Below are 27,956 nucleotides of genomic sequence, written 5' to 3' on the forward strand. Positions count from 1 at the left end.
CGGGCGCGGGCATTTTGAAAGCCTTCTTCGGGTGATTACGGCGGTCAACGGTGCGGCGGTGCTCAGGCGATAAATCCTGGAGATCGCAGAAGATCAGACTTCATTATTATACGAGGAGAGTGTGGCGGAGGCCGCGGTGGTGGAGGAGCCACGGATCGGCCATAGGGGCGGGAGACAGAGAAGGCATTATGTCTGGTCAGAAGAAGAAGAGAGGCAGCAGCCGGGGCACGGTCACCTGGAAGAACGACAGTGAGTGCGGGGGGTCCATAGTGTCTCCAGGACTGGGGGTCCCATACATTGCTGGCAGCTGATCTCACTCCTGACAGCTCTGCCCACCAAGTGTTCTCTGTACTCAGCATGGAGCGACTTCACATGCATTACATTGTCCAACCTATTACTAAAATGTCCCGTGTGCCCCACTCCCAGGCCTGTGCTGGCCTTTTCTCTTCTACATGTAAAAATCAGAATCCCAAACATGTAAAGATTTTTTTTTTTTAGCAGAGACCCTAGAGAATAAAATGTCACGTGGTATTTGCAATGTCATTTTTAAACGCAGTTTATTTTTTTTGGAAAACTTAGTTTAACTTAAGTGCAAAAGGACAATACTGTATGTAACCCAATTATTTTTTGGTTAAAATATGAAAGATGATGTTACGCCGAGTAAATAGATACCAAAGGTCGAGCTTTAAAATTGTGCACACTCGTGGAATGGCGCTAAACTTCAGTACTTAGAAATCTCCATAGGAACTCAATACTTTTTTTTTACCTGTTTAGGCCTCTTGCACACTGCAGCTTGAAAATCCCAATAGAGCCTTTTTTTTTATATTTTTTTTTATTTTTTACTGTGCTAAAATACAGCGCATTAAATGTAACGTGCCGATGCCCACAGGCGCTGTGTATTCTTCGGTAAAGAAAAAAACTAAAATCTGCATTTTTGGTCAGTAATTTACACCTAATGCTTGCAAATGCACACATTGGAGTGCAAATGTCCATTTAACATATTGTGAATGTGAAAATAAGTTGCAAAAATACATGCAAAGGCAGCTGAAAAGGAATATCGTGTGCACGATGCCTTATAGTTACTTAGTTACAGAGGAATTCTAGCGCTAGAATTATTGCTCCTGCTTTAACGTTTGTGACAATACCTCACATGTATGGTGCGAGCGCTCTTTACAAATGCATTCGCTTGTGCGTGCTTGAAGGGACAAAGGCGCCTTAATAAATAATGATATCACTTTTCCAAGAAATGTATGCAATAAGGTGTGAGAAGTCTTCTTTATGGAGATAGCTTGGGTCAATAAGATGTCTCCTCTACCCTGGAAAGAGGAGATAACAAAAATCTCTGCTTTCGATGGGGGGGTGGGGACTGGCAATGTTTACATCTGCCAAAGCCGGAAGTGACGGCGCTTCCAGGGTCCTAGAGAAGGCCAGAGACCATTCAGTCCATGGTCAGCGCTATGGTAAGCCTCCATTGCATCTCCAGCTTCCCAATTGCACAGGAGAGCTCAGAGAGCCACTGGGAGTGGGGGGTGTCCCCTCCCACTGCCTGTAAAAGCATCCATTGGCTAAACACTAGGATGGCTTTTACAAGTGAGGGAATGGCTGCCTGAAAAAAAAAAAAAAGATATCTGGACGATGCCTGTAGCTACAGGCATCATCCAGATATCACCACTTCAACCTAAAGACGTCATATGATGTCCTACGGACAGGAAACTAGAACTAAAGGCAAAACATTTGTTTTGGTTAAAGTAAGGGAGGGTCATAGCCAAAACAGGAAGTGAGGTGGGATCCCTGGCTGTCGCTAGAACTAGTGTCCCTTTTGGAAGATTTCGCCTTTATTCCTGTTCTGGGACAACCCAAATTTAGTGATTTCTTTTTACCTTCGCTTTTGTGCATTATGGTAAACCAAGACAGAGAGTGTGAATCTCCCTATTGGGGGCACAGACAGAAAAACCTCACAGGTGTTCTAATCCCTCTCCATTCCTATCAAAAACTAAAAAGGTGCCTTTTTAGATAAACTTTAATAAAACAAAAACTGTGCATTAATTACATTATTTATGTTTGAATTCTGCAGAGCATTGCAACCACAACCAGTCTTTAGGGGCAGCTCTCAGGCTCCTGCATGGTTTACATCCCACACCCAGGTCTGCACGTTATGGGGCTGGAGGAAGTAAACAATAGTCTACAAGTGTAGGGATATCAGCACACTTGTGTCGGCACAATCTGAGTCCCTCTTCCACAGGCCAACTTGTAGTACTCCCATTGACTGATCACTGTTAATAGAGGACACGGCTGAGAAGGCAAAGCCATGCACACAACCACACTCCATTTAAAATTCTTAAGGAGGAAATAAGCTGGACAGCACAGTAGAGCTGCATGATTCTGGCATAAATGAGAATCGCAATTTTTTATTTTATTTTTCTTGGAATAAAGATCCCGATTCTCGCAGCGTAACATAATCTTCCACATTACACACAAAAAAAAATACAAAAAAATTGGGCCAACTTTACTATTTAGTTTTCTTTAAATTCATTGAAGTGTATCTTTTTCCCTAAAAACTTGCGTTTGAAAGGCTGGCAAAAATACCAATTTTAACTTTGTAAGAAACAAGTGTCAAAAAAAGGTTTAGACTGGAGTTCCACCCGTTTAAATGTCAGCTACAAAAAGTGTAGCTGCTGACTTTTAATAATCAGACACTCACCTGTCCCACAGTCCAGTGATGCGGGTGCAGGGAGCCTCGCTCCTCTCAGTGGCACCGCCATTCTAATTGTGGGCACACAGCTGTGGCTTGGAGGTGATCTTCCTTCCGGTGCTAGGGGAGGATGTGGGAGCTGGGTGCCTGTAAAAACGGAGTACACCCCCCCCCCCCCCCCCAAAAAAAACAAATTACATGCCAAATGTGTAGAGCTGCACAGTTCTGGCTAAAATGAGAATCACATTTTTTTTTGCTTAGAAGATAGATCATGATTTTCTCACAATTCTCGTGGCGTTTTAGTTTTATTAATTTAAGTGTATTTTTATCCCAAAAAATTGCATTTGAAAGACTGCTGGGCAAACAGTGTGGCACAAAATATTTCAGCAACTGCCATTTTATTCCCTAGGGTATCTGCTAAAATATATATGTTTGGGGTTTCCAAGTAATTTTCTAGCCAAAAATATTGCTTTTTAACTTAAAGTGGATGTAAACCCGAAACTATAACTTTTATTTTTTGATGTCATAATGTAGAGTATAAGATTTCCTATCATTTGAGCCCAGTCTTGCCACAAAGAGTTAATCCACCTCTGATCAATCCTCTTTTATTGTTCAGTGAGATAAATCTTGACAAACAGAGAAACTGTCAAATCCTCCCCCTTGCTGTGAGTGACGGGTGATTTACATATCTCCTGCACTAGCCTAAGACATGCATTATTTTTTTTAATTCTCTCCCACTCCTTTCTTCTGCTGCTCTGCAAGGATTTGCTGTTCCACAACTCAGCATGATTTGGCATGCTGAAGTCATGTGGGGACTTTTATGGGTTTTGACTGGATGTTAGTGATCGTAGCAGAAGTTCAGTGTAAGAAATACACAGGAGGACTCGGGGCTCCGGGGATCGGACCTGTTGCGGGACTGGATGACTTTTTGTGGGGGCTAGTGCAATGCAGCTATCTTGTTACATGACAAGAACATTATACGGGGAGAGAGGGTGGATTTCCCCTCCCTTTTCTTTCTGATGGACATTTCAACACTCTCTCCCCCTCTCCACCTTCATTTGTGCCGGTGGCACCTGTCAACCCCCCCCCCCAACCCCCCCCCCCCCCCGGGAACGCATCTGGACTTGCTCATGCCTATTTGCCCTATGGACGGGGGGTGGGATGGGGGAATGAGCAGAGGGACTGTCGGTGTTGCGTTTGCTCCCCCGGGCGGGCTGTTCCCAGTGGGCCTTTGACGGGGATCGGCTGGTCCGGAATGACTTTTATCGGTGGGGCTGGAGGGACTGTGGCGGGCGGTGGGAGCACAAGTTGGTGCCCTTAGTATCTACTAAGACGGTTACTACACCTGTTATACTAGAATTTAACAGTTTGATATATGATGACTCGGTGCAAGAGAGGCAGGGTGGGGCTCCCAGGTTCTCCCTCCCTCCCCTCCTTTTTTTTTTTTTTTTCTCCCTTTTTTTTTTTTTTCTCCTTTTCTCCCTTTTTTCTTTTCTCTCTTCTCTCATTAATTCTTTTGCTTTCACCTTTTCCTTTTTCCTTTTTTCTTGTCTCCATGGTGTGCTGCTGTGCCACGCTGCCCCACTAGGAGACCTTCCTATTTGAGACTTATCTGGTTGGTTTGGGTATGCAGACACCATACGCTACGGTTGGCGGGGTGTGGGGTGGGAGGGGTTGGGTGTTCAAGTTTTGTTTTTTGTTTTTTCTTTCCAGGTTTTTATGGCTATACTTTATGTCAGACGTATATGTTTCCACGAGTACATGTGGTTCTTATGGGTATATGTCGCCCCACAGCTCTGTCCAACCTTTGGAGGGTGGGTCAGGGCTCTTGCTATACTGGGGGAGGGGCTGTTCTCCCGGGGCCCAGCTTGCCTACTATTCTCCGAGAGTTATCTCATTCGGCCCATGCTATGGCCCAGCTAAAGGTTCTTTCATGGAACGTCAGGGGACTTAACAATAGGATCAAACGCTCACTAGTCTTCGAGTTCCTTAAAAAATATAACCCCCACATTTGCATCCTACAGGAAACGCACTTGGTGGGCAGCAAAATTCTCAGTCTCAAACGGCCATGGGTCGGGAGACATTTTCACGCTACCTACACGGGATACTGTCGGGGGGGGGGGGGGGGTCAGTATCTTAATAAGTAAAACTCTCAACTTTGAGTTGCTGGACCCTGGGGGACGCTATGTCATACTTCGGGGTGGAGATGGTGGTGGTGGGTCTTTACCTGCCCCCCCCCCCCCAGCTGACCTGTCCTTACTATATAGCATTGTTCCCTTACTGGCCTCAATACTCCACGGACAATATTCTGTTGATGGGTGACTTTAATATTGCCCCGAACCCATCCCTGGATAGATTGACTCCGGGTTCCTCAACTGAGTCTAACCTGTCTAAATGGGCAGGAATATTCAGTCTGGAGGATGTGTGGCGGTGGAAAAATCCCTCGGAACGCTCCTATACTTGCCATTCTCTCCCTCATAATACATTATCACGTATTGATCTTGCTTATGCAAGTGTCACCATGCTTCCTAAGCTTAGGGATATTGGCATTCTCCCTAGGGGCATATAGGATCATTCCCCTTTGCTCTGTAGCATACAAACTAATACCGCCCCTTCAGATAGAATCTAGCGTCTCTAGGTTCTGGGTTACTCATCCCACTATAGAATTTGAAATCGCGGCTCTGATACAACAATATTGGCATTTGACCGCTGGCACCGCCTCGCCGGGCAGTTAATGGGACGCCTTTAAAGCGTATATAAGGGGATGCTATCTCTCGTCTATTGCCAGGGAGCGCAGGAATGATCAGATCACCCTTGAGGAGGTTGAGGCCAAGGCCCAGGCCTTGGAAATCAGGTTTGCCCGTACAGCTAACCCCATCACCGGGCAGGATATGAAGGTAGCATACAGGGATGTGGTGCTCCATAGGGTAGCTAAGGTACACAAGAGGCAATTAGTTCAGACACAAAGGATATTTGAACAGGGGGAGAAGACAGGTAGGATGCTATCTTGGATATCTAAGGAACAATCCCCGATCTCTACCATAGCTAGGATACAATCTGAGGATGGGACCATTAAAACAGATCCAGCGGACATTAATAGATGTTTTGAGGACTTTTACACCAAATTGTATTCCTCTAGAGTGGACTACTCCACTGACCAATTAAACGACTTTCTAGACGGTGTGATGTTTCCGACCCTGACTCCTGAGGCCCTGGATAGTCCAATCACGGTAGAGGAGGTACAGGTTGCACTGAGTTCCCTCCAGTCAGGCAAGACAACGGGTACGGATGGGCTCCCACCTGAATTTTTTAAACAATATGCAGAAGACTTGGTACCCAGACTTCATACCATGTTCACGAAGATGTTGTCCGGCGACGCTCTTCCCCACTCTATGGCACAGGCTATTATTGTAGTAATACCCAAACCTGGGAAGGACCCCCAGCTCTGCTCCTCCTACAGACCTATTTCCCTTCTTAATTCTGACGCCAAGGTATTGACTAAAATCCTTGCTATACGCCTTAATGAGGTAATTCTTACCCTAGCTCATGAAGATCAGTCCGGCTTTATGCCCGGGAAGGGGACGGACATTAACCTTCGGAGACTGTATGCGGTCTTGTCCTCAGGGGTCGGAGATGTTGACAAAGCGGTAGTGGCCTCCCTGAATGCGGAAAAGGCTTTTGATTCAGTGGAATGGGTTTATCTCTAGGAGGTCATCCGCAGATTTGGCTTTGGTCCCATCTTCGTCTCCTGGGTCGAGGCTGTGTACAGGTCCCCCGACTGCCAGGGTGCACACGGGGGCTGTTCTCTCCCCACCTTTGCCCCTGCGAAGGGGGACGAGACAGGGTTGCACCCTGTCGCCGGGGCTTTTCGCCTTGGCGATAGAGCCTATGGCTATTTTTCTCAGGTCCACGACCCAAGTGAGAGGCATAAACATAGGTCCCCTGATGGAAAAGGTGTCGCTCTATGCAGACGACACACTGCTGTACCTTTTAGAGATGATGGTACCTCCCTACAGTGGGCACTCTAGGTTATAGACAGATATTGGCGATACTCAGGGGTCCGTATAAACTGGGGTAAATCCGTACTGTTTCCGCTCCATTCAAGGGTAGGACCTGTAGACTCTGACGGGCTGCTCAAGCGAGTATCCCCGTTTAGATACCTGGGGGTAGAGATCAATAGGGATCTTGGGCAATATGTCGCTCTTAATCTCGCCCCAGTAGTAGCTCAGATTACACAGAAATGTGCGGTTTGGAGATCTCTCTCCGGTAGGTAGAGTTAATTTTAATTAAAATGTCCATCTTACCTAGACTCGCCTATCTTTTCAGGCAGACTCCCGTCCCCATACCCACCTCCTTCTTTAGAAAACTGGACAGTGTGGTTGTCGCCTTTATTTGGAGTGGGAGGGCCCCCAGGATAGCGAAATCTACCTTGCAACTTCCGGTTGCAATGGGGGGCTTTGCCCTCCCTTGCTTCCTAAAATACTACTGGGCGTGGGTTCTTGTGACACTTAAATGGTGGCTGGGTGGAGAACGTGCGAACCTGGTATCGGTGGTGGAGGGGGCCATATTGGGGAACTATTCCGACTTGCGGAATCTAATTTATAGAGGGCCCAAGTCCAACCCGGGAGTGACACCGCCTATTAAGATAACAATTCAGGTGTGGGACACGGTGACCAAGAAGCTGGGGAAACCAAACACCTGGTCCCCCGAGACGCCATTATGGGGTAACCCAAGACTCCCCCACTTCTACTCCATCCCGGACCCGGTTGCATGGACTAGATACGGGATTGACACACTGGGGGATATAGTGTCCCAGGGACAACTTATCACGTTTGATGCCCTGAAGGATCTTGGAGGCCTTTCAAACCGAATGTTCTTCAGGTATCTCCAGGTCCAACATGCCTATAGGTCCCGATTTCCTGACCCAATCACTCTACAAATGTCGGATCTGGAGACAGAGCTTAGGTCTCCTGAACGGACTAAAACGTTGTCAACTATCTATAACATGTTATCACTATTAGACACTTCTAAGGTTTCCCAGCTGTATGAGACCTGGCGACGGGACATTCCGGATTTAAGGGGGAGGACTGGGAGGAGGGGATCCAGCAGTACTTGGCCCTGGCTATCTCTTCAAGGGATAGATTCGCCCAACTAAAATTTCTGCATCGGGCTTGCTTCTCCCTGATGCGCCTGGCCAAGATATAGCCGGACAGATCAGCGGCATGCCCCAGATGCGGAGCAGGGGAGGCAGATTTCTTTCACACGGTCTGGTCATGCCCGCTGATCGGGGATTTTTGGTCGGGGGTCCTGGATGACATCAACTCAGTCGGTAAGCTACATATTCCGAAGAGTCCCCTTCCCCTTCTCCTGGGCATATGTTCCTTCATCGAGGCCCCCCAGCGGAAGAAACATTTTTTTTTTTTTTTTTTTTTTTTTTTTTTTTTACGCCTCTATGTATGCTAGGAAGGCTATTCTTCTTAACTGGAACCAAGCTCAGCCCCCAACCAAACAGCTCTGGTCAACACTTATTAATAGGGCGCTGCCTTTATATAAGTTAACATACATGGGAAGGAATTGCCCAGGGAAGTTTGATAGAGTGTGGGCAGATTGGGTGGAGGCAAAGCAGGTGACCATTGGGTAGACGATGGTTCCTGTCCGGATTGACTGGGATTGGACCGTAATCTAACGCTCGCACAGTGGCTGGCGCAGTGGGCGGGTGGGGTTGCTCGGGGGGAGGTGGTGGGCCTGGCGCCCCTGTCCCCCTCTGGCGCAGTGGTTTGGACCCTCACAATACTTATGTGCCTGCAGCTGTTGAGGGTGGGCTGAGGCCCCACAGACATAACCCATCAGATTTTAGAAGTATTTGATAAGTACCCGGGTTAATGATCTGTAATATCTATCTACTTGTACTGCTTCTGGATTGTATTTCTTGTTTTGTTATGAATAAATAAAACTTTTATGTTAAAAAAAAGAAATACACAGGAGAAAATGCATGTTGATAAGAGGAGTGTAGAGGTGGACGGGGAGTCTACTGACATCAGGACTCCACCCACTGAGCCCTGGAAAACAGACCCACCCACAAAATCTGCAGTTTTTTGGGTCTCATAGCAGACAAAGGGGAGACATTTGACAGATAAGTATACATGCAGGAGGTATGTATATCCTTCTAGATAACCAATATTGCAGTAGTTTAGAAAGAATGAGTGGGTTTACATCCACTTTAAGAAATAAAGTGTCAGAAAAAGATTTAGACTTTAAGTGGTTAAACTTCCTGAATTTACAGGTTGTTGGAAACTTGCATATATATATATATATATATATATATATATATATATTTATATTTTCAAACAAGTGTATCCCTTTGAACTAAGAAGGAAGGTTAGTTACAATGTTTCATATTCTAAACTTGGCAGACTGCCCAGATGTTTTGTTTTGACAGCTGAGTGAGCAGATAGTCTCTCCACTTGTTATATGAAAGAATTGGCAAACTCAGCAATATGGGGGGGGGGGGGGGGGTGAATCGAGATTGCAATTTTTATTTTTATTTTTTTTAACGATTAATTGTTTAGCTCTACAAATGTGGCATGTCAGGGGGTCACAAGCACTTAAAGCAGGCATTCCACCCAAAACTGGAATGCAGCTTTAAGTGGTTAAACTTCCCTCATGTCAGACCGAAGTTCATTCCTGATCTAAGAACGTAAAGTTACAATGTTTATAGCGTGGACAATGTTGTGAAAAATTTGGCAGGCTGCCCTTTTTTTTTTTTTTTTTTTTGACAGCTGAGTGAGCAGAGAACTCTCTACACTTGTTACATGAATGAATATGGAAATTCTGCATAGAGATCCTGAGGGGGGGGGTTGAATCGAGATCATGATTTTATAACTATTAATCATGCAGCTCTATAGCACAGTATTAGATATCCCTCAGCCCTGGCATACTTTTATGTTATGTTCTTTCTTAAACTTGCCATTAAGGACATGACAAGTGGTAAATGCATGTAAACGTTCGTATTGACAATTGGTGGCGTGGTGCTCTTGTTCTGGGACGACGTCATGTGATGTGTCCCACTCTTTCCCTGCTTGCTCGCCTGCGGGCACGATGTCTCTGGGACACAGCGCATCCCCAATCTCACTAAAGAGCTGATGACACGCTCTTTACCCATGTGATCAGCTGTGTCCAATCACAGCTGATCACATGTAAACAAGGAAATGCCGGTTATCGGCTCTTCTTGCCTCACACTGCCAGGGTGTGAAGTGAGGAGAGCCAATCCGCTGCATTTCCTCTTGGGGGGGATCTGTACAGGTAATCGGGGCACTGATTATCAGTGCATTGCCAATCAGTGCGACCTATCTGTGCTGCATAATAGTCCCCTATCAGTGGTCATCAGTGAAGGAGGAAAATTACTACATTTTGTAACAGAAACTGAGAAAAAAAAAGTTTTTTTTTTTTTTTTCAAACTTTTTGGTCCTTTTTTTTTTTTTTGTTTAGCAAAAAAAAAAAACCCAGTGATTAAATATCGCCAAAAGAAAGCTCTGTCGCAGAAAAATGCTAAAAACTTTATTTCGCTGAAAATTGGCCTGGGCGGGAAGGGGGTGAAGGTGCCCAGTATTGCAGTGGTTAATATTTTACCAAGATTTTACTGTTGAAAACTTATGTCGGCAATGACCCCAAGCTGCGTCTGGGGACCTTTAGGCTTCTAGCATATCGACATAACAATTCATTGATGTTTATAATCAGGATCTTGATAGACTGACTTAGTAAAATGTTCTGTAAAGAACTTACAGGCATGTAAAATGTGTATAAATGCATAAAATTATTTTTCATACTCTTTTATAGTTTTGCAGTGTATACGTTTTATGCACATAAATTACGGCACTCAAATGTATCATTTTTCTATTTTTATTTTACGGCAGTGAACTCATCACTGTATTACTGATCTATGTGTAGCTGTATGCATTGTTCCATAGACCACAACACACCTTTGTGGCCTTTTGTTTTGTTTTTTAACTCCCTGTGTGCAAGAGGCCTTAAAGTGGTTGTATGTAAACCCTAGAAACCCCCACCCCAAAAAAAAACAACCTGCAAGACAAAGCCATAATGAGCTAGTATGCAGAGCATACTAGCTCATTATGAATTGCTTACCTGAGATCAAAGCCCCCGCAGTAGTCCTCTAAACTGTTTACAACCACTTTAATTGTGGTGATTTTATTTTATTTTTTTTTATTTTTTTTATCCCTATTCCGAAAACGTCAGGACGTTGTGTGAAACCTACATAAAAAACAAATTCAATGATTTGCAAATCTCAGAAACCCATATTGTATTCACAATAGCAACTAGAAAACAAACCAAATGTTTCAACTAAGAAAATGTACCATTTTAAGTAGAGGGTCACCAAATGGAAATTTTGGTGCCAAAAACTGAAAATGACAGATTTAAAAAAAATATTTATATTTTTATAAATAATTGTATTTGTATTCAACTTTTTAATATAAATTTAAATTAATATGAATCTATTGTCGGCCATTATTGCCACCTTTTAGCGCAAGAAAAGCTCAATAAAAACGTATCCCTTTTTAAATTCTATGTTTCTTCACACTGGTTCGTTGCGCTTCCATTGTGGTGTTAAAAATTCAGCTTGGTGCAAAAAAAAAAAAACACGCCTCCCAGTTTAAATGCATTAAAAATGCAGAAAGAACACATCATTAACTCACCCGTGTTATGTTTTTGATGTGGTTTTTGAGGCACATGACCTATGAAAAGCACCATAAGCATATAGTATTCATGGTAAAATCGGTATAAAATGACTGTGAAGTCGCAGCCGTGCATTTTTTGGTGTTGTGAGCACCTTTTCTCTTATTTGCATTCTGCCGATAACACCATTTTCGGCCAAAATGTTTCGGTGTATCTCTAATTTTAGGTGAAAATGAAAGTGGATGTAAACACTTTCCTATGACCAGTGAAGTGAACAGCCTCAGATGATGCACAGAGATGAAACCAATCTCCCTACATACGTTTTTTACATGTATATCTGCTGTCTTCAGCTTTATATATTCTTAAAAGAAAACATCCTGTTAGATCCCTTTCACACTGAGGGGCTTTTCCACTGCTTTCACGCTAAAAAAAGCTTTTAAAAATATCACTAAAGCCTATTTCTAATCAAATCAATGAATGCTTTCACACTGGGGCAGTGTGCTGGCAGGGCAGTGAAAAAAAAAAAGTCCCCTCTCCATTGAAATAAATGGAAAGCTCTTCAAAAGTACCTGAAAAGTGTTTTACTGGCAGTTTAGAAGCGCCTCAGTGTGAAAGGGGCCTTAGAGATTTTCTCTTCCAGTTCAGCACTGGGAGTGGTTTCTTGGCTTACAATCAAGACAGTTGATTGGAGGAAAGGCGCAACCCACCTCCCCCTCCACATAGGTAGAGACTTGCAGAGCTGTGCTGTGACAAAACAAGCTCTCTGCTAATCTATTTATAGCAACCGCCCTCTACATAAAATTCAGGCTGGTTTTATCTTGGTTGACAGAAACTTGTCAGATGTTATCATACTGATAACAGAGCATAGAAACAGCAGAAACACATGGGACTTAGAGCTTTGGCGAAAGATAATAGAACGGCACAGATATGTGCCAAGGTCATATTTTATGAATGGGGTTTGCATCCACTTTAAGGTCGTTTTGAAATTGATGGTGGCAACACTTCTCAAAAAAGTTGGGACAGGACAACAAAAAGCTGGTGAAGTACAACCCCAGTTAAAAAAAAGGTGTCAGGGCCATGTTTACCACATTGTAGAATCCCTGCTTTTAACAACACTCTGTAAGCATCTGATAACTGAGGAGCCCTGTTTCTGGAGTTTTGGGAGAGGAATGCTTTACCAATATTGCCTGATACAGAATTCCAACTACTCAACAGTCCTTACCTGGTCACCGCCTCATTTAAAGTCCCAAAGTTCGTTTTCTTCTACTCAACAGTCCTGGTCTTCATTGTCTATTTTTCGTATCAAGATGCACCAAATATTTTCAATTGGTGAAAGGTCTGGCCTGTAGGCAGGCCAGTTAGGCACCGGACTCTTCTACTACAAAGCAATGCTGTTGTCATAGATGTGGTATGCAATTTAGCATTGTCCTGCTGAATCCTAGTGTGGATGAAAAATATGCTCCTCTGAAAAGTGGATATACCTTTCAGCACTGATGGTAACTTTCCAGATGTGCAAGCTGCCCATTCTATACACACACTAATGCACCACCATCAGAGATTAAGGCTTTTGAACTGATAACAAGACAGAAGGTCCCTCTTCTCCTTAGTCTGGAAGATGCAGCACCCATGACTGCCAAAAAGCTGAGTTAGACATACCGGTAACTCCTTTTCTTAGAGTCTTCTAGGACAGCCATAAGACCTAGGGCTCCTCCTACCAGGACAGGAAACGCGTTAACCCCCACCAGATAAAAAGGGAGGTCCTCCAGGCCCCATGTCAGTATTCTTGAACCGTAGGACATCCCTCTAAAACATATGCATAATACACATAACTTCAAGACCACACCGGGTCGCAATCCGGATGTCCTGCAAGACTCAGAAAAGTAGTTACCGGTAAGGCTAACTCTGCTTTTTTTTTTCGGTAAGCGTATTCCAGGACAGCCATGAGACGATGAGCCAGAACTTACCAGTCTAGGGAGGGACAACTGCCTGAAGGGCCTTACAACCAAATGCCTGCTCCTGAGCAGATAAGAGATCCAGGCGATAATGTTTAATGAAGGTCGTAAAACCAGACCATGTGGCAGCCCTGCAAATTTTTTTCCGGTGAGGCTCCAGCCCTCTCAGCCCAAGATGCAGACAAGACTCTTGAGTGCGCAGTGACAAAGCGGAGGAACTCCCTTAATTTTTTAAGTTTCAGAAATGGCTTGCTTTATTCATTTAGCCAAGGTGGCTTTAGATGCACTCTTTCCCTTGTGTGCTCCTGAAAAGAGAACAAACCAAGGCGTTTGTTTTTCTGTAATATATGGCCCTAGTGGACTGGTTTTCTGCAATTTACCAGGGTCCTGACTACTTTGTCAGAGAACCCCTGAGCGCTTAGTATCTTTTCTTCAGATACCAGGCCATCAAGCTTAAGGAAACCATCTGTGAGTGCGACACTGGACCCTGTGATAAGTCTTGCCTCTTTGGTCTCAGAGCCTCCACTGAGTCTTCCAGAGTCTGTAACAGGGAAAACAAAGTCCCCTGGGCCAAAAAGGGCCATTAGGATAAGATCTGTTTTTTTTTTTTTAGAAGAAACTTCTGGATTTAGCCTGATCAGCTCGAAGGCGTAACAAAGGCAGAATGTCCACGGATTCACCAGAGCATCGATCACCAATGATTGATACGCTGGGCTCAAAGAAAAAAAAACGTCTGTCTTGCGATTGTTCTGATCTGCAAACAGGTCCGCTTCAGGACATCCCCATCTGTCGGTGAGACCCGCAAAGAGATAATCTGCCAGACAGTTTTGTGTCCCTCTCAGGTAATTGTAATTGAGGCTAGAATCCCTTCTGCCCATGATAAAATCTCCTGGGCGATAGATTGAAGTATCAGACTCCTCGTACCTCCCTGTTTGTTGCAGTAAGCAACAGTAGCAAAATTGTTGGATAGAATCTGGAGCTTGTAACCCCTGATTTCCGTTTTGAAATGCCTGCAAGGCTGTCTGAGCCGCCTGAAGCTCTCTCCAATTCGATGAAGCTCTTGCTTCCCTTGATGTGACCGTTCTCCCTGTGCCATTGTGTTGCTGAGATGGGCTCCCCATCCCCAGGAACTTGCATCTGTTGGTTGTGATCCTCTGGGATATAGGAATGGACCATGATAGACCTTGTTAGGTGCAGGTGTGTCTTCTATTACCGCAAGCTTCTTTTTACCCTGGAGGGTAACAAGACCCTTGATTCCATGGAACGTGCGTCTCCGTCCCAGGTCCTTAGTATAAACAGTTATAATGGGCATTGATGAAATCTTGCCCATGGCACTGTGGGGAAAGCAAGAGGTCATCAGACCCACTGCTCTTGAAACTTCTCTCACCGAGACCGACTGATTGGTCTGTAAAGCTGACATTGCATCATTCTTGAGACTTGCAGGAGAAAATGGTTTGTTTGTGTTTTTTTTTTTTTTTGGGGGGGGGGGGGGGGTTATATTGGTAGGATAAACATTTTGATATGTTCTCTATTGTGAATTAAAATCTGGGTGTATGAGATTTGCCAATCGTTGCCCTCCAGTCAGAAACAAATATTTGTATACACTTTATTTTTTATTTTTTTAACACATAGTAAAGTGTAGGAAAACCTTGACAAACATCCAATTCAAGATTATCCTCTACTCCCGTATTTAAATACAGAATATAGCAATGCATTATTACACTGTAGCCAAGGACATTTTGGTAGAATACAGGTTATCTCCATACAGTGCCCCCCCAAGAAGGTATCGCTTAGGCTTGTTGATGTTAATTGTTTAATGATTCTATCAACCACCTTTTATCTGTGCTTAGTAACAACATATATTGGGAGAAGCATTTTTGTGTGACCAACGGTCTGCTGTAGCTAGTTACATTATTTTGTTGCATTAATGTCTATTTTAAAATGACAAACGTATGTTCTTTTCCAGGTCTGTCTTCTCCACCCACCAGAAGATCTGGTAGGAATTCTGCTTCACTCAACAAATCCACAAATAGCCCGGTATGTATTTATGCAGTGCGTTTTTATCTTCTGCAGCTTTAAATTATCCCTAACTTGATTTCCTCCCATTGCCCTACTTGTTTAATGTATTACAGCGGTGGGTGTTCAGTCCCATATTTTATAGCTGGGTTACTGCCCTCTACACATCCCATAGAGTGCATATCGTATAAGCAAGGTAGCAGACAAGGCTGCCCTCTCCACCCCTTGCTTTTTGCAATAGCAATTAAACCCCTGGCCCAACTTATTGGAGAACATCTAGATTAGTTAGCCTTGCCATTGCTGGCCGCCATCATAAACTTGTCTATTTGCGTATGATCTCATACAGTTTATCACTAACCCTCTTGTTGGCCTACATAATCCAAACACCCTCCTAAATCAGTTTTACAAAATCTCTGGTCTCCAAATTAACCACACTACATCTAAAATCCTAAACATCAGTGTTACAATTGGTGCTGTACAAAACGGGTTTTACCTACTAACTGATGACCACACACTTTCCCTATCTGTGGCTTAATCTCACTAATTCAAATCACACGCAGCCAATTATCCACCTCTATTCCAAAAAAAAAGTGCTAGCACTGTGGAAGAACAGAGTGAACCCTCAAATACTCAGATGGCCTTATGTCACCACACCTACCTTTTTTAAATCAGAGTTCCACCCAAAAGTGGAAGCTCTGCTTGTTTGTACCCTCCGCTGCCACATTTGGCACCTTTTTCGGGGGGGGGGGGGGGGATGGGTTTGGCGGATACCTGTCAAAACCAGGTATCTGCTCCCACTTACATGTAAGATCGCTGCATCGTTGTGCTGCAATCTACAAAAGCATTTGAGGATTTTTGTTTTTGTTTTTTCTTCTTATCCTAGGCTGGAACTCCACTTTAATGTCAGTTCTCCAGAAACCTTCTCTCGCTGAAATGATATAATGCCTCCTGTGCTAAAGTGGGGTGGACTAGGGTCAATTTGCATGTGTCTCCTTTAAAAAATAAAAATAGGATTTGAGCCAGGCCTTGCTTTCCTAAGGACTGGGGTAGTCCTGTTAACTGCAAAAGAACATACAACAGAGGGCGCACCAGTTTAGTGCATTATTCCAGAGGTACTTTATATAAAATAAAAATAAAAAAGTTAAAAACCTACTCGCAAACAATAAAGATACACATGTTAATCCACTGTCTGGCACAGTGGATAGTGGGACCTAGAATAGTCCAATGGCAAGAAGATGCCATCCAGGGTAAAAACTGGCTTCATCAGAGTCAAGGTTCTATGCATTTCAAGAGTAAACACTTCATTGGAGCTTTGGCTGTGATGAAGATTGTTTTATCCTTGAAATGTGTAAGCAAGTTTTTATCCCGGATAACGTCTTGGCATTAAAATACTCTGGGCCCCATTATACACTGTGCTACGAGACAGTGGCTTAACATGCTGTGTACCTTTCATTGTTTGAGTGTTTTTAACCGCTTGTCGACCACAATACGTATATATACGTTGTGGTTTACCGCGGTTATGGCTGAAGATATCCGCCATATCCCCTGTACCACTGTACCGTGGGTTTTTATTTATTTTAAGAAGGCGGCTGGTTCATGAGCTGCTGTGTCGGTTTAGGACCTCCCCCTCCCTCCTTGGTGCTCTTCCGGCTTTTCCAAGAAAGGTGAAAAGTTATGGTATAGGCAAGAAATATACAGCTAAATTAAGATTTTTGGTTTTACTATTTTGTCAGTTTTACTTTGGTAATAAAAAAAAATGGATATATCCATTACCCTTTACCACCAAAAAGCCCAATTTGTTGCGAAAAAACATGGTATAATCCACCTGGATGCGCAAAGTAGTTGTGATATATGTATGGTTTTACTAACCCATGTCAAAGTTTCATAATTGTGCTTGGGCATTTGTTTGCTTTACCCTTGGGTGTGAAGGGGTTAAATTACAATGGGTGAAATTATTTATGCAAAGGTGGACTTAGCCTTTTAAATTGATCCTGTTTTTGTCCTGCATGGGCAAAGCGCTGTTTAACTTCAGAGGAACAAAAGTCTGCAATACTTACTAGTTGACATAACTCCTATGTGTGCACGAGTGCAGTTATCCTGCTACAGAGGCACTATGTTGGGAGTGCTATGGCTGCACAGAAGACTGCAAACAGCAATAAAGAGCCTGCCTGTTCACTAATTTTTTTTTTTTTTTTATTCAAACTTTAGTTCTGCCCAAAAGGGAAGCCTGTTACAAATCACTTTTCATTTGCTATACTTTACCAATTAAAGTAACTGGGTTTCCCCCCAGTGTTAACTTTAACGTCAAATTTTGATTTAGTTTTAGCCAGTCTTTTGACTAAAATTCGGTTTTAGTCATCTGAATTGTTTTGGTTGTATTTTAGTCTACTAAAATTGGTGTTAATTTATTTGACAAAAATATTTGTCGACAAAATGTAACACTGGCTCCACTGAACCCGTTCACAAATGCATATAATAATGCAATTGAAAATTCTCTCTGGGTGCTGTGATGTTAAAATGATTGACAGTGTTGAAGCATAGCGCCTGGACCAAACGGCCTATTTGCAGATTTTCTCAGTGTCAGAAATCGAAATAGTGGGTTCCCAAACTGCCAATTTTCTGTTGCTGATTAATGAGCAATATTGTTAATTTCAAATGTAATACCTTGAATGTTAATGATGTTCCCTTTTTAATATGTTTAGGTACCTACACCAGTTCTGAAGCGATCGATCACAGCTAAGAAAATAATGCCCAGGAAGACGCTGGTAAATTAAATTCTCTTCTTATGACAACTGTACATTGCACTGGTTGGTTTTAGAGACTTTTTACAGTCCTGTGTTTAACCACGTCCTGCCATATCATCCTCAGATTGATTTTCTTATACTGATATGCCTGCAGCTACAGGCATCATCCTGGTATTAAAATTTTCAGCTGGCGATTCTCTTTGTTGTAGAAGGGATTTGAACAGCTATACAGCCACTTGATCACTCCTTTAGGTGGTGGAAAATGACCTGTCACAGCTCATGCTATCACAAGGGATGATGTTCATCCCTTGTGATGGCAATAAAATTGATAAACAAACATACAGCATTTTCTAAATTTAAACAATAAAGTGAAAGCGTGATCACACACAAATGGGTCCCATGCACTTTTGTAAACGATAACCCTAATATTTTTATGCATTAGGTGCAATAGGAAACTGCTTCACTCAATCCTCTGGATACAAGGAGTTGCAAATGAGATAAAAAAAAAAATATGTAATCTCCTATATTACTATATCCACAATTACAAAAGAAGATATCTCCTCATCTATTTGTATATGTGACAACCTGTTTGACAAGAAACCAATGTGAAATTCCACCTTTAAAAATTTAATAAACTACACGGTGTGACCAAAAATTTATTAACAATATGGCACAAAAGTGAAAGGTAAAAAAAAAAAAAAAAAAAACGTAATAAACGAAAAAAGTCACTGTCCAATTATGGTACATAAAAGGACAATCCACTTAAAATATGAATGCTGTGTGCCATGACCTCCCACAAGCAGTGCTCCCAGGTTGCCAAATAACCCCTGGCGTCAGCCTTCAGCCCCAACTTTTTTTTTTTTGTACATTTTATTTTTATTTATGTTTTCATAGTAGAAAAAGTAAACAGCCACGCCATCAATCATGTCCATATACAGTTATCAATGCAATACGCAATCCTCTAATAGTCCCAACAGTAGTGCAAGTATGAGTGAGCCTTCTAGATCCACAGCCCACCACCATGTAGACAACCTCCCCTCTCTCAATGACCTCTAGAAAATCATTAGGCTATTGAAAGATTGCTGTCCAACCAATTCTTCCATACTTTGTCAAATTTCTTTGGACGCCCCCTGCTCGGGTATTTTGCTTTATAGAACGGAATCGCTCTATTAAAGCGGGAGTTATGTCGTATTTATTTTTTAAAGTCAGCAACTACAAATACTGCTGCTACTGACTTTTAAAATAAGGACACTTACCCGCCCAGCGCGCCCGCGATGTCCGCACCCGAAGCCGATCTCTCGATCGTCTCTCGGGTGCTGCCGCCGCCATCTTGGGTATGGGAATCAGGAAGTGGAGCCTTGCGGCTTCATTTCCCGGTTCCCTACTGCGCATGCGCGAGTCGCGCTGCGCAATAAGGATGGTCCCCGCTGTCTCTGGGATCCGTGTGTTTACGAGCAGACAGTGGGGGACCCGCAGGAAGTGACGTAAATATCCGCAGATTCTGTGGATATCTATGCCGGAAGTGAGTGCAAATACCTGTACTGTACAGGTATCTGCACCCCCCTCCCCCCTGAAAGGGGCCAATTGTGGCGCTGGAGGGGGGGGGGGTTCCAATTAGCGGAAGTTCCACTTTAGGGTGGAGCTCCGCTTTAACAAGCTCCTTCCAGTACGATAGTGAAGGTGTCGTGGGTTCTTCCAGTAGAGGATCAGTCCCTTGCTCACGTAAAACAATAATAAGCTAAGCAAGGAACTCTGGGCCCTAGTAGGGACCAAGACAAGCCAGCTGTTGCCACCGTCAAGGGACAGCCCCAACTTTTTTTTAAACTGGAAGTTTAAGGTGGGTGAGGGTTTCAGGGACTCCCAAGAAAATCTGCAACAGATGTGACATGTTTACTTTAGCTTGCACCCACAGAAAAACTATAGCTTGCCATGTTTTCATGACTCTTAAGAGATTGTCTTGCCCTGGATCTTGCTTCAAAAACCTCTGTGTATACCAGGATTTAATTTGATATATGGAATGTTCCATTACAGCAATATCTGTAACCTTATTGCATATTTGTCTTTTCCAGGCTGCACTTGCATTTGCTGAATCTCAACCTAAAACTACTTCCCCTGCACAAAAAACAGCTACTGCTGTAGCCACTCCTCGGTCCACTCCTAAGGTAAGTCATGTAAATGGTGCAATCCAAGAACCCATCAATAAGCAGAAGAATGTTCTCTATTACAGCTGGTAATGACATGAAAGGATTATGGCTTGGTTCTTCAAAGTTACTTTCTTGATTTTACAGTACAGAGATTCATGGGGGCAACTCTCAGCCCCAATTTTTCTTTTATTGGAAGTTTAACCTCGTGGACTGCCCACTGTAGATATACTGCAGCAGGGTGGCCGCTGTGCGCCAAATCACGTACACAGTACTTTATCTGCGCAGCATAGAAAGCGTCCCGCCTGTGCTGCGATTGGCTGCAGCACCAACCAATCAGCACCTGCTGATTGGTCACTCACACCCGGTGATTGGGTCCGGACATTATGAAAGCGAGCCCTATTTAGATAAACACAGGGCTCTCTTCTGTTGACAGTAATGTGCTGTTTTTCACACAGTAACACATGTTGGCTAAACGTTTAACCCCTTGAACACTCTAAATGATCACCCCTTCCCTGCCAGTGTCATTAGTACAGTGACGATGCATATTTCTCTTAAGTTCACTAACTGACACAGCTCCTTTACTTAGACCATCGGGTTGTTATGCCACCTTCAGGAGAGGACTAGGCAGAACATGTACAAAAAACAGAACTTTCTAGTTCCGCCCAAGGGGTGGTCCCTTCAGTAACAACCCTCCAGCCTGCTTCCTGTAGCTTTTTTTTTTTCCTGCCTAGTGAAGGACTGTGGGGCCCATCGGTCCGTCAATTTTTTTTCTGCAGAGGTTTGCCTTTTGCGCAAGATGAAGATCCTGTGATCTGCTATCAACAGCCGGCTGGGTGACAGGCTGGATACCCTTATCCTTAGTCTCCCCAGCCTGCCCAGCGAATGTGTGCAGACCAGAGCTCCACGCTGGGTCGGCCACGACATGCGCCCCCCCAGCTCCAGGGGTGGCTGGTGAGCGTAATTCTCCGGGGCACACATGACTGGGCTACTGATGTCAGTGTGCTGGGCCAGCAGCCACCCCATACTGATCGGAGAGTGGGTCTGTGATGGAATGTCCCCAGCTTGTCAGGACTGGCAAGTACAGCTCTCCCGGCCTGGGGGATGCTGTATGGGCTGCTGAGTGGTGTGTGTGTGTGTGTGTGTGCCATAGACAGGGGCCCCCTCGGGTGCTCTCACCTAGGGCGGGGGCTGTGCTGGGTAACTGTGCCCTGAAGAGCTGTGTCTGCTGATCACTGTAGCGCTTTTTGCCACCATTTCCTCTGCCTGTTTTCACTGTCTCTCATTGCATACAGTGCTCAGCGGCCATTTTTGGTGTGACCAGGGAGAGGCATGGTCAGACTCCTTTTTGCTGTAGTCCGGTGGCCATTTTCCCTGTGATTATGTCCTTTGAACTGGATGCTCGGAGGCCATTTTGTTGAAGCCTAAACACGTTTTCACGCTCGGTGCTATTCTGAGGCTCAGCCCAGCGTGGTTTTCTCCCAAGCATCTGGGAGCTGATACAGGACACTGGCACACCTAGCTGGACAGCACAGAACTCGGTCAGGGTGGTGAGTCCTGCGTTGGGGGGGCCCCTCAGCCTGCAGCAGTTAGGAGGGTGGGACCATCACTGTCTTAAGTCCCAAACAGGTGGCAGACAGGGTAGGGTCAGCATGGCTTCAGAAACTGGCGATTCTTCCACCGAAATCCAGGCAATTACAACCGGTTCGCCTGCAGGCAGTGCATCTGGACGCTTGTCAGCGGTCCTTAATGCGTTCGTTGCCAAGATGGAGGCGGTGCGTGGGAGCAATCAAGGGTGGTAAAATTAGGCCTCAGTCCTCTCCCCGGAGGACGGATGCAGACTCTGGGCCCCCACTGAGGCTGGTGACCCCCTGCTCTGTTTCCGATGATGCTGACCAGGACCGATCGGACAGTGAGGATGAGTCACATTGTTGGAGCACTTATCACAGCTGGTGTGATACCCTGAAAATTCTGGAAACAGCAGATTCCTCTGGGTCACATAACCACCCCCCCAGTATCCAGGTTAACCACGATCCTGGTAGATGAGGTTCCTGTGTTTAAGGACCCCACGGGCAGGAACCGAGGCAGTGGCCCATTCCTTATTTACGGTTGGGGGGTCAGCAATGCGACCAGTACTGACCACAGCACTTGTGTCGCAGACACTTATTGAAATGGGCAAAACTTTGCACAGCAAAATGGTGAAGCAGCAGGCTACTCCTGTCTGCGTGGAACTAGCAGACCAGTTAGTGCACGGTTGGAATGTGGCTCTGGATAAGTTTCCGCTGCTATCCAGGGTTTCCGTGTCAGCAGTGGTGCTGAGGCGCCTGATGGGTGAAAGGCTGGTCAGCGGACCAGGCATTTAAAAAAAGCCTTGACTGATTTACCCTTCCTTGGTGAGCAGCTCTTGGGAGCCTTGTTGGATGACATTATTAAAAATGTCACAGTGGGAAGAGTACCTTGCTCCCACGGAGACTAAGGAGCCACTCCGCAAAGGCCTTAATTTTCCGCTCAAAAGAGGCTTTTACGTCAGTTTGGGACTTTGGCAAAATGCTCCCAGTCCAACAGGACGAACCTTGGGGATGAAAGCGTCCCTGGAACCGCAAGCCTGCGAGAAAGGTGTTACTGCGTGAAGGTTTTCCCCGCCCATCATACGGGTGGGAAGCTCGCCTTCTGGAGTTTGCAGCCCGGTGGGCCTCTCGGCTATCTGGCCAATGGGTCTGCAAACTGATTTCCTTGGCTACAAGATAGAGTTCCTCTTGGCCAACAAACAGATCTTCCCTTCCAGCACACCCTTACTCCTGGCTCGCTGGGAGGCCCATGGGGGCAGTATGGAACCTGCCAAACCTCAGCGTGATAGTGTATGTTCCGGTGTCGGAAAGTTGCCAGGGGTTCTACTCCAATCTGTTTGGACGTACCCCCTTCCTTCTTTGGGGACTACAATCTTGGACCGAAAGAGCCTAAATTGCTTTAAGTACAAAGGCTCAGTAGTCGCTGCACTCCATCAGGGAGACACCCTGGCGTCTTTGGACACCCAGGATGCGTACCCACACATGCCCATATGCTTCAGGCATCAGAGGGTTCTGCAAAATGCAGTTGGGATAGCCCACTACCAGTTTGTGGCTCCCTCTTTTTTGGCTGGCTTCAGCACCCTGAGTCCTTACCAAGGTATTGACTTCAATTTTGACGTTGTTGAGACAATGCGGGATCGCAATCGTGAGTTACCAGGACAATCTCCTGAGAGCAGCTTCCGCCTCAGAATTAAAGGAGCATGTGGCGATCACCATGCAAACCCTGCAGGTATGTTGGTGACTGTTGAACCTAAAAAGTCGGTGTTCACACCGATTCAGTGTGGGAGTGCCTAGGCTTATCTTTGGACTCCATGGAAGTGAGTTTCTCCCTTCAGACAAACTGCAGACTTTTAGAGCCGTGGTATAACTATCGTTGAACCGCAGGTGGTCATCGATGTGTTTCTGCATGCGAGTTCTGGACCTCACGGTGACCACCTTCAAGGCGGTACTGTACGCCCACTTTCCACCAGAGTCTCGCAGAAGGAGATATTGACACAATGGGACATATCTCCGTTATCCCTTTAATTCAGGTGAACCAGTCAGTCAGGGACTCCCTGCTCTGGTGGCTAAGGTCCCAGGCACTTCAATCAGGGAAAAGTCGTTCCTACCTCCTCATTCGGCTGTGATCACAACAGACTCCAGCCTGACCGGCTGGGGTGGAGACTACGAGGGTGTACGATTCAGGATCCAGTCAGACAACGCTACGGAGGAAAAAGTAGCTCGGCTGCAGCATGTGAGGTCGCTCACATCCTTCAGTGGACAGAGCGACAGGTACCGGCCTTGTCGGCCATTACATCCCGGGAGGAAGAAACTGGCAGGTGGACTACCTAAGTCGCCAGATGCTGTGCCCAGGAGAATGGGCATTGCATCCACACATGTTCAGGCTATTGTGCCTGCGGTGGGGCACACCAGACGTGGATCTCCTGGCTCCTGTCTTAATCCGGAAGGGCCGAGATTCGTATCCAGGATAAGAGATCCTTGGACAGACGTGTCAATCGCGCCGGTGGCTCCATGGGATCAGTACCGACTGATCTACGACTTTCCTCCAAAAGCTACTACCACATCTGCTCCGCAGAATGGCAGCCGAGGGGGTTCCAGTAATACCAATACCCCGGATTGGCCTTGGCATCCCTGACACGCCGACCTAGTACGCCTGGTTGCAAAGGCTTCCTGGTGGCTGCCATTGCGAGAGGACCTTCTGTGTCGAGGTCTGATTCTCCATCTTGTTTATACCATAGCTGGTTTTAACAGTATGGCTGTTGAGAGCCAGCTGCTAAGGTACCGAGGCCTATTGGACTCTTCTCGGAAAATATACCGTCGTACCTGGAAGGCATACACCTCTATGTGTAAGGAGAGGATGGCATCCCTGCACCTAATTCAGTTTCCAGGATCCTGCGGTATCTACAGTAAGGAGTAGACCATTAAGGGTCAAATATCAGCCTTGGCTGTCCTCCCTTTTATTTTATTTTTTTCGACCCCTGGCGTCTCACTTTGTAGTGAGCACTGTTGTTCAGGGGGTCTGACTTTATAGTTCCTTCGGTGTGTAAACCGTTACCCCCGTGGGATCTGAACCTGGTGTTATCATCGCTTCAGAAACCGCCGTTTGAGAAGATCAGAGGAATTCCCTTGTTGACTCTTCTCAGAAAAGAGGTCTTTCTCATGGGCCATTACATCGGCCAGGAGGGTTTCGGAACTGGTCTTGCAAGTCACCCTATATGGTTAACAATGAGGATAAGGTGGTGTTGCGTTTGCAACCTTCCTGCCGAAGGTGGTTTCGGCATTCCACATCAATGTTATTGTGTTACCATCTCTGTGTCCTAAACCGACACATCCTAAGAGGTGGCCCTTTATTCCGTGGACGTGATCGGGGCTATAAGGATATATTGTCTGTCACGGCTCCCCTGCAGGCATTAGATCTGTTTGTTTCGGTAGCTGGTCCGGAAAAGAGATGCGACGGTCTAGTCCAGTGATGGTGAACCTTGGCACCCCAGATGTTTTGGAACTACATTTCCCATGATGCTCCGCTACACCGCAGAGTGCCAGAGCATCATGGGGAAATGTAGTTCCAAAACATCTGGGGTGCCAAGGTTCCCCATCACTGGTCTAGTCGATCAGCATCTCCAGGTGGGTCAGTCAGATGTTGTACAGGCCTTCGCCTCGAAGGGGCAGGTGCCCCCCTTTCCTGCCATGGCCCATTCTACCAGGACAATTGGGGCCTTTCAGGCTTCCGACATCGAGTGTCAGTCGCTCTGGTGTGTAAGGTGGCGATTTAGTCGTCCGTTCACACTTTTATCAAGTTCTACTGCGTGGATGTAAGGGCGTTGTCTGATGCCTGCTTAGCCGCAAATTTTTTCCACAGTGTGGATGTAAGCACATCGTCCGATGGCCACAAGTTTGCCCGCGGCCATGTAATGTTGCAGTTCTGCACTACTTTTTGAGTATAATGCACTGTTGCATTGTTACCGTAAGTTCTGATGCGGTTAGATAAGGTGGTGACTCCCTTTATTAGGCTGGGTTCACACTGCTGCGATGCGGGGACGCTGCAAATTTACTGTGGGTTCCCGCATCGCATGCCTCCCAGCGGCAGTTCACACTGCCCTATGCGAACTGCTGGGAGTGTCAGTGAAAAGTTAACGACACCTCCAAATCAGTTCGCATATCGCAGTGCGATCTGCAAACTCGGACTGGAATCGGATCGCATGGTGTGATTCTCCAAAAAAGGGTCCTGTATGAGTTTGGTCCGGATGCGATGTGAGTTCAGCCATACTATCTGTATGGCTGAATTCGCATCGCACAGAGATCGCATGTGATTTGCAGTGCGGTGCGAATCGCATCCTATCTCGTACACTGCAGCAGTGTGAACCCAGCCTTAGGGAGCACTTCTGTTTGTGGGTGAAGTTTTTATGCTGTTTCCCTCCCCTCGTTATGACACTGCTTGGGGACGTCCTGATGGTCTAAATAAAGGCGCTGTGTCAGTCAGTGAACGTAAGAGAAAATAGGATTTTTGTACTCGCCATAAAATACTTTTCTCTGAAGTTCACTGACTGACACAGCACCCTCCCCTCCTGTTGATTTACTTTATACTGCTTGTTGATGTACTGAGGCTGAAGGGACCGCCCCCTTAGGCGGAACTAGAAAGTTCTGTTTTTTGTACTTGTTAAGATGTTCTGCCTAGTCCTCTCCTGAAGGTGGCGCAACAACCCAATGGTCTAAGTAAAGGAGCTGTGCCAGACAGTGAACTTCAGAGAAAAGGATTTTACGATGAGTACAAAAATCCTATTTTTTAAGCATTAATCACTGTATTGGTGTTGCTGGTTCCCAAAAGTGTCAGTCTCGCTATAAGTCCATCGCTGCCATTACACGTAAAAAATAAATACTCCATAAATGTATCCCGTAGTTTGTAGACACTACAACTTTTGCACAAACCAATCAATATATGGTTATTGGGATTTATTTTTATTTTTTAACAAAAACATGTAGCGGAATACATTTTGGCATAAACTGAGGAAGATTTTTTTTAAATTTGTGTGGGGTTTTTTCTTCTTTTGTTTTATAGCAGAAAGTAAAAATATACCTTTTTTTTTTTTTTTTTTTCAAAATTGTCAATCTTTTTGTTTTATAGCGCAAAAGATAAACCTTCTGTAACTGAAGTAGTTAATGTGACATCTGAGTTTTAGGGGCTTCCATGGAACCCTGCAGCAGATGTGACAGGTTTACTTTACCTTGTACCCACAGAAAATTTGTGGCTTTCCATGTTCTTATGACCTAGAGACTGTCTGTTTCTGAATCTAGCTTCATATCCCTCTGTACAGTATACAGAAATTACCATCGTATTCTGTAGCAATATTGTATCTTTTTCTTTTCCAGGCTGCACTTGAGTCTGCTGAATCTCAACCCAAAGCTACTTCCACTGCACAACAGCCAGCTAGTGCTGTAGTCACTCCTCGGTTCACCCCTAAGGTAAGTGTTCTCAATCTAAATGGTGCAATCCAAGAACCCCCTCAATAGGCAGGATAACAATATGTACTGTTTATCCAGCATTTGTATATACCAGTGTTTCTCGATCTTTGTCTTGCGGCACACCAAAAAGATTTTCACGGCTCACCTAAAAAGATTTAACAATTTTTGTGGTGAAGAACTTATTTATTTTTTACATATATATTTAATTTTAAATTTAATGTGAAGGATGTGCCTGCTTTCCAGATCAAATCAGATTGAAGCGATTTTGTAATCTTCTTTCCTGGTGCCTTCATGGCAGCATAAACATTGTTTGTTTGTTGGTTACCCCACCCCCCCCAACCAACCCACAGGACCAATTTAACCCTATCAATAGAGTCAGGGACACCCCCCGTCCCCCATACACCATTCTTTCTTCTGTCCTCCAAACCTACAAGATCGGGGATCATGGATACAGCCTTTACCATACCGCTATGTTGGTACACCATTTGCAGGTTCATGCTCCCCTGTATAGGAAGTCCCAATACTTGGGCTGCTAAAGGTGCCAATAAGTTTGGGAACCCATTTTTCTGTGGATCTTTTTGGGGATTTAGGAGCCCAGGTATTCCCTCGCAGAGTTTGTACATATTCTGCTCCTAGTTTGAGACCCTTCTTGTCTGGGCTTTCCTCAGTTTCATGCTTCCCCCCCCCCCAGC

At 45.0% G+C, this 27,956-nt stretch overlaps 1 protein-coding gene across 1 annotated transcript in view; it reads left to right on the forward strand.

Annotated features, from left to right (window-relative positions):
- The first annotated feature begins 12 nt into the window (after positions 1-12).
- The window catches only part of CDCA5 (cell division cycle associated 5), a 40,605-nt gene continuing 12,661 nt past the window's right edge, over positions 13-27,956 (forward strand). The window contains exons 1-5 of the mRNA XM_077459309.1: positions 13-249; positions 15,302-15,372; positions 18,054-18,116; positions 20,165-20,257; positions 27,172-27,264. Coding sequence (XP_077315435.1) covers positions 189-249; positions 15,302-15,372; positions 18,054-18,116; positions 20,165-20,257; positions 27,172-27,264 — 381 coding nt within the window. The 5' untranslated portion in view covers positions 13-188. The remainder of the gene's footprint in view (positions 250-15,301; positions 15,373-18,053; positions 18,117-20,164; positions 20,258-27,171; positions 27,265-27,956) is intronic.

This window comes from Lithobates pipiens, unplaced genomic scaffold (genome assembly GCF_037356315.1).
Source record: "Lithobates pipiens isolate NorthernLeopardFrog02 unplaced genomic scaffold, aLitPip1_a1.2 Scaffold_10, whole genome shotgun sequence".
Taxonomy (NCBI): domain Eukaryota; kingdom Metazoa; phylum Chordata; class Amphibia; order Anura; family Ranidae; genus Lithobates; species Lithobates pipiens.